A 7,439-nucleotide genomic window follows, 5' to 3' on the forward strand; every position below is an offset into this window, starting at 1 on the left:
ACTTGCGTAAAATCTTTGTCAATTATCGCTGTAGTGGCATCGAATTGTGTACCGAGTTGTGGGGCATGCGTATCGCGAGTTTAGAGATTTGAACTCGTGGAAATTCGTGGCATGACTGGACCCACTGCCAAGGGCGCCCGCCTTATATTTCCCCCAAGTGGCACAGTATCCCCACCACTCCGTTTCATTTTACAAAGATAGAAATCGTATAGATTATTGAATGAATGAATGAATGATCGATTAATGTTATTAGATTAACTCTTCGCTCTTACTTGCGGAGCGTGCGTACCGCGAGGATTGAGATTTGAATGGTGGAAATTCGTAGCACGACTGGACCCACTGCCAAGGGCGGCCGCCTTATATTTCCCCCAAGTGGCACAGTATCCCCACCACTCCGTTTCATTCTACGAAGATAGAAATCGTATAGATTATTGAATGAATGAATGATCGATTAATGTTATTAGATTAACTCTTCGCTCTTACTTGCGGAGCGTGCGTACCGCGAGGATTGAGATTTGAATGGTGGAAATTCGTGGCATGACTGGACCCACTGCCAAGGGCGGCCGCCTTATATTTCCCCCAAGTGGCACAGTATCCCCACCACTCCGTTTCATTCTACAAAGATAGAAATCGTATAGATTATTGAATGAATGAATGATCGATTAATGTTATTAGATTAACTCTTCGCTCTTACTTGCGGAGCGTGCGTACCGCGAGGATTGAGTTCTGAATGGTGGAAATTCGTGGCATGACTGGACCCACTGCCAAGGGCGGCCGCCTTATATTTCCCCCAAGTGGCACAGTATCCCCACCACTCCGTTTCATTCTACAAAGATAGAAATCGTATAGATTATTGAATGAATGAGTGATCGATTAATGTTATTACATTAACTCTTCTCTCTTACTTGCGGAGCGTGCGTACCGCGAGGATTGAGATTTGAATGGTGGAAATTCGTGGCATGACTGGACCCACTGCCAAGGGCGGCCGCCTTATATTTCCCCCAAGTGGCACAGTATCCCCACCACTCCGTTTCATTCTACAAAGATAGAAATCGTATAGATTATTGAATGAATGAATGATCGATTAATGTTATTAGATTAACTCTTCGCTCTTACTTGCGGAGCGTGCGTACCGCGAGGATTGAGATTTGAATGGTGGAAATTCGTGGCATGACTGGACCCACTGCCAAGGGCGGCCGCCTTATATTTCCCCCAAGTGGCACAGTATCCCCACCACTCCGTTTCATTCTACAAAGATAGAAATCGTATAGATTATTGAATGAATGAATGATCGATTAATGTTATTAGATTAACTCTTCGCTCTTACTTGCGGAGCGTGCGTACCGCGAGGATTGAGTTCTGAATGGTGGAAATTCGTGGCATGACTGGACCCACTGCCAAGGGCGGCCGCCTTATATTTCCCCCAAGTGGCACAGTATCCCCACCACTCCGTTTCATTCTACAAAGATAGAAATCGTATAGATTATTGAATGAATGAGTGATCGATTAATGTTATTACATTAACTCTTCTCTCTTACTTGCGGAGCGTGCGTACCGCGAGGATTGAGATTTGAATGGTGGAAATTCGTGGCATGACTGGACCCACTGCCAAGGGCGGCCGCCTTATATTTCCCCCAAGTGGCACAGTATCCCCACCACTCCGTTTCATTCTACAAAGATAGAAATCGTATAGATTATTGAATGAATGAGTGATCGATTAATGTTATTACATTAACTCTTCTCTCTTACTTGCGGAGCGTGCGTACCGCGAGGATTGAGATTTGAATGGTGGAAATTCGTGGCATGACTGGACCCACTGCCAAGGGCGGCCGCCTTATATTTCCCCCAAGTGGCACAGTATCCCCACCACTCCGTTTCATTCTACAAAGATAGAAATCGTATAGATTATTGAATGAATGAATGATCGATTAATGTTATTAGATTAACTCTTCGCTCTTACTTGCGGAGCGTGCGTACCGCGAGGATTGAGATTTGAATGGTGGAAATTCGTGGCATGACTGGACCCACTGCCAAGGGCGGCCGCCTTATATTTCCCCCAAGTGGCACAGTATCCCCACCACTCCGTTTCATTCTACAAAGATAGAAATCGTATAGATTATTGAATGAATGAATGATCGATTAATGTTATTAGATTAACTCTTCGCTCTTACTTGCGGAGCGTGCGTACCGCGAGGATTGAGTTTTGAATGGTGAAAATTCGTAGCATGACTGGACACACTGCCAAGGGCGGCCGCCTTATATTTCCCCCAAGTGGCACAGTATCCCCACCACTCCGTTTCATTCTACAAAAATAGAAATCGTATAGATTATTGAATGAATGAGTGATCGATTAATGTTATTACATTAACTCTTCTCTCTTACTTGCGGAGCGTGCGTACCGCGAGGATTGAGATTTGAATGGTGGAAATTCGTGGCATGACTGAACCCACTGCCAAGGGCGGCCGCCTTATATTTCCCCCAAGTGGCACAGTATCCCCACCACTCCGTTTCATTCTACAAAGATAGAAATCGTATAGATTATTGAATGAATGAGTGATCGATTAATGTTATTACATTAACTCTTCTCTCTTACTTGCGGAGCGTGCGTACCGCGAGGATTGAGATTTGAATGGTGGAAATTCGTGGCATGACTGGACCCACTGCCAAGGGCGGCCGCCTTATATTTCCCCCAAGTGGCACAGTATCCCCACCACTCCGTTTCATTCTACAAAGATAGAAATCGTATAGATTATTGAATGAATGAGTGATCGATTAATGTACTTACATTAATTCTTCTTTCTTACTTGCGGAGCGTGTGTCTGCGAGTATTGAGATGTGTACTCGTCGGCGTACCAAAGGAAACTAACAAAATAATAATGAAAGTAAATAAAAGTCGTGTATGTTATGTTACACAAAATCAATGATGCTGTGACGAAAATTGTGAAATATTAAAATATTAAATTGAAATTATTTTGTTTCTCGCATGATACGGTCTTTGTGTTGTTAAACGAATGTATTATTGTTTATATATTAGTTTTTTGTAATGAATGTACATGAAAACTGTTTAAACAATTGTAAAATTATAGAAAATATTAATTTCTGAGCTTTCGCCTTTAGAAAGATAGATTCTCATCGGATATGAACTCATCGGAATTTAAAAAAAAAACTAATTCGAAATTCTTAAGTAGCTACATACGAAATGTGTATCAAGAAATGAAAAAGTATGTGTTTGTGCTTACCTTTACGTCGAAAGGACGAATTTTTTAAAGGAATAACGAATGAAGCGTACTAATTTACACAGGTCAGTATTTTTCCAGATGTAGCCAATGTTTTCACACTCGATTCCATGGATTTGTGTCAATGTGTGCAGCATCTGTGTCACAACAACGAGCGAGAGTATTTTTGTTCGCAAATTTTGCGATGAAAAAGAGATATTTTTGCAAAATATGATATTGGTCAATATCCTAATGCTTTTCAAAATTTATATAGATCAAAATTGTTGGATAATCTAGACTAAATCTCTGTTTTTTCCTACCTTATTCCGATCAATTTCTTCTTCCTTGCAGCTTCTTCTTCTTTCAAAGCCATTAGAACTTCTGCCTACCAACGAGTACATAATAAATACTTTCGAATAGAAATTATTTAATAATTTATATTTATAGGACAATCTATAGACAAATATAATTAAATATCTTTCCGAACATTTACAAGAGATATAAATCATAGAAAGTTAGATTCATTGATTATTCGATTTATTACCTCGTCATTTCTTGACTACCGAAGTAGGAGAGAGAAGAAGCATAGGTTGGTACATTACGCGGGAATCTACGCATTTGGCGGGAATTTTATGACTTACAGAAAACACTAAGATATTTGATAACCATTCTCAATGATTTGTTTGCGATTGTATATTATATTCTGTGCTATTTTTTCAATAAAATATTAAGAAAAATTAATATATTTATTAGTGCGTTATATTTCTAAAATGACGCAGATAGATGTGCCGCTTCTAATTAGTTCACGGTATAGATGACGCCATTGCTGCTTCAGTTCGTATCAAGCAAATACGTCGCCCCGTCGTTTTTGTTAATTACAAGTAATTAGCAGATTTTTTCTAACGTACATCTGATTTTTATACACCAATCGATAGTTAAACACACGATTTTAGAGAGGCCGCGTTCGCGAGTCGGTATGTATGGCGTTTAAAAGATATTCGCGAAAATAAAATCGGTCTTTCGTTGATCTCCCGAAGAGCTATTGCGTCAAATTTTTGTTGATTTTTTCAGTTTATTTTCACAACATCGATACTCCTTTCGCTTTTTAATGATGCTCTGATCAACAATTTTGCGTTTGTAATTATGATTGATCGATATTTCGTATTATATTCAATTCTCATATATATTTGTACACAAGCACACGCACATGTATGGACTTTTTACACATTATATATACACATACACTCTTCTATCTTCTCCTTTTTTCATATACATTTTACATACACTTTCAATTGTATCCTGTATTAATTGAGATTTCACATTTTTCAGATTTTCAAGAATTTCACAAGATAGAACAGTAGAGCGTCGAATTAGAATCAGTGTTATCGTTGCATCGTTTTTCGTGTGCCGGAATCAAGAGGATGTTCGTTGTTTGAAGGATCAACGTCTACTGCCGGTAAGTCAACTTCTTTCTTTGTCATTTCCTGAGTAATTGTGAAGGATGAGAAACATAATCTGTGATTGTATATATGCGATTGAATTCTCGTACTTTTTATGAATGATGCATATATAATATACGTATATATGTGCATATGGAGATACGGTTTTTACGAATGTGTCAGTGTGCCGAGCTCGACGTTCGTTTGCATGTAACTGTCTGTGTGAAAAATATCGGTATTGTTTCTTTCTTTTTTTTTGTTATCTGCTTTCGCTTCGAATTCAGGTACTTTCTACTAAATAATATAAATCTGTAAGCCAGTCCAGTTCTTGGAATTTATATAGGTTAGTACTGTCTAAAAATAATACATATTTTCGTGGTTTAATTATATTGCTTATATACATTTCAATTTATTAGTTCTCTGTGTATATATTACATATGTTTCATTTCTTCTTCCTTTCTTCTTCTTCCTTTCTTCTCGATAGTCGCGCTTTCTCAATTATATACAATTATTATCGACACATGATACATTACTGCGATCGTAATTATTCGATATGTGTAAATAAAAATCCGAAAAAGTATTATTTTTTACATATACTTACAAGATATATATATATAATTCATATATATTAGATATATATACGTGTAAATACATCAAATCATACAATTATTTCGATTTAAAAATTGCTCATTATTTCGCGCGTAATATATAAAGCATAGAGATAATATAGGTACTTGTGATACAAGTGCGTATCTATTTAATGTTTCTATATCGTTAGAAAATTTAATTATTTCATTAGAAAATTATTGTCTATGTTTAAAATTCGAATTAATTATATTTGTTATCCATATCGTATTATTTACGCACTTCTATTATATTTTTTATTATTTTTATTCGAAAAATATAATATTTGATTTGACCCGCTTGTACCTGGGATGACGTCACAGGATCTACTTTCCTTCCTTGTCAATCGTCTAGTCGCCATTTTGGACGCGGTGACAAGTGCACACGGTGTTTCGTCGCTCCGCATAATTACAGGTAATTAATAAATTTTTTTTAACATACATCGTCTTCCTATATATCAATCGATAGCCAAACGCACGATTTTTATGAGGCCGCGTCGGCAAATCTGGGCATCATCGCGTTTAAAAGATATTCACGAAAATAAAATCAGCTTCTCGGAGATCTCCCGGGAAGCTTTTGTGTCGTACTTTTTCTTCAATTTTCCTGTTTTATTTTCACAATATCGATACTTCTCTCGCTTTTTAATGATGTTCTGATCAATAATATTGCGTTAATAGTTGTGATCGATTGATATTTTGTATCAAATTCGATTTTCATATATGATCATACACACACACACACAGAAGGGTATACGATACATACACATACATATCCTGATTTTCTCTACACAATACGTACACTTTTAATCTCTTTCTATAGTAATATGATCTTACTTTTTTCAGATTTCTAAGAATTTCTACATACAGAGCGTCGAATATACCAGTGTTTACATTTCTTCGATACGACATGTAAGTTTATCTCTTTTTAATACATATATCGAGGCTTAATAGAGAGAGATAGGTAACATACGACATGGAGAAACATTAGTTGTTTCTTTGTAAGAAATTTCCCGAACGAGATCAAAACAAAAACAGTCGTGTGTTCGAACTCTCTCTCTCTCTCTCAAGGCCAGAGAGATATTTATTCCTATATAACATTTTGACGAGTACGGACAAACGTACTGATTTATTTGGTTTTAATTACGCATTTTATTATAAAACTTTTTTTTATTTACTTTAATATTATAGAATTATATTATTTCACAGGATGATATAGAAATTCGTATACTTTTCAGGTTATCCGTCATCGAATTTACTCCTGCAGCTATTATTTTATTTTAGAATTATTACATATTATGACAGAGTTTATTACATTTTTATTATTACACTTTTACAAAGTATTAGAGTCAGTGTTTGCTCTCGTCGTTACTATTCATTTCTATATTTAAATTAGTTGATTAAATGAAAGTGTATTAAAATAAATTCGCGTATTAGAGTCAGTGCATCATTGAAGATAATCGAGAAATTAATACGCTTCTTCTAAGAAATAATATTGGTAAGTTAATTTATAAATTTGATATCTAACAATATCATAGTTAATCTATTGCAAATTTTATTAAATTTCGTTTACAATTTTTTTTACAGATTACGATTACGATAGTGTCTTACCAGTTTACAACGATGTTGAACTACTTCATTTTCAACTTACTTGGATATCAACTTATTTCATTTTCAACTTGCTACAAATCATTCTTCTTCAATGTGGAGTTACATGGAGTACGAGTGTTTTGGAGCCATCGTAGAACTTCTTAAGTAGTGAGTAAAAAATTTTAAGTCCCTCCAGTGCCCATCATGCTGAGAATGAAGGGTTCATATCAGCACGGGTTACTGGTTGTAATTTTTTAAATAAATTATTGACGAGCATGACTGCGAGTAATTCCTTTTTTTTTGGATTTATTCGCGAGTGGTACATTTTTAATCGTTTGTATTTTATTGTTATATTGTGCATGCTTATTTTTATTAGCTCTGGATAGGATCTTCTTGTTTCATTGATTCGATTAATTAATAGTGCCATTAGTGAGCACTCTTTTCTTCATATTTGCTCGTGATGCCAGTATTGTAATCGGATATCTATATACCCGATTTCGTCAGAAAAGCATATAATCTACCTCATGCATTGTTCGTAACTTAAGCTATATAGTTACGATTTACCTCAACATATC

At 36.1% G+C, this 7,439-nt stretch overlaps 1 protein-coding gene across 1 annotated transcript; it reads right to left on the minus strand.

Moving 5' to 3' along the window:
- Positions 1 to 357: 357 nt before the first annotated feature.
- LOC127065335 (uncharacterized) lies at positions 358 to 3,314 on the minus strand. Its single transcript, XM_050997515.1, has 13 exons — positions 3,240 to 3,314; positions 2,786 to 2,862; positions 2,611 to 2,725; positions 2,172 to 2,303; positions 1,961 to 2,092; positions 1,750 to 1,881; positions 1,539 to 1,670; positions 1,328 to 1,459; positions 1,117 to 1,248; positions 906 to 1,037; positions 695 to 826; positions 501 to 615; positions 358 to 404 (listed from the first exon to the last, which is right to left on the minus strand). The coding sequence occupies exons 3-13, from the start codon at positions 2,722 to 2,724 to the stop codon at positions 400 to 402; spliced, it is 1,290 nt and encodes a 429-aa protein (XP_050853472.1). The 5' UTR covers position 2,725; positions 2,786 to 2,862; positions 3,240 to 3,314; the 3' UTR covers positions 358 to 399.
- Positions 3,315 to 7,439: the final 4,125 nt, after the last annotated feature.

Source organism: Vespula vulgaris, chromosome 7, assembly GCF_905475345.1.
Source record: "Vespula vulgaris chromosome 7, iyVesVulg1.1, whole genome shotgun sequence".
NCBI lineage: Eukaryota > Metazoa > Arthropoda > Insecta > Hymenoptera > Vespidae > Vespula > Vespula vulgaris.

What these genes read in the sequence shown, in the direction of transcription:
- LOC127065335 (XM_050997515.1), bottom strand. Translation starts at nt 2,724, where the DNA reads ATGAAACGGAGTGGTGGGGATACTGTGCCACTTGGGGGAAATATAAGG. An exon ending in GCGGTACGCACGCTCCGCAA is followed by an intron (nt 1,671 to 1,749) that starts GTAAGAGAGAAG and finishes CTATCTTTGTAG; the next exon opens with AATGAAACGGAGTGGTGGGG. An exon ending in GCGGTACGCACGCTCCGCAA is followed by an intron (nt 616 to 694) that starts GTAAGAGCGAAG and finishes CTATCTTTGTAG; the next exon opens with AATGAAACGGAGTGGTGGGG.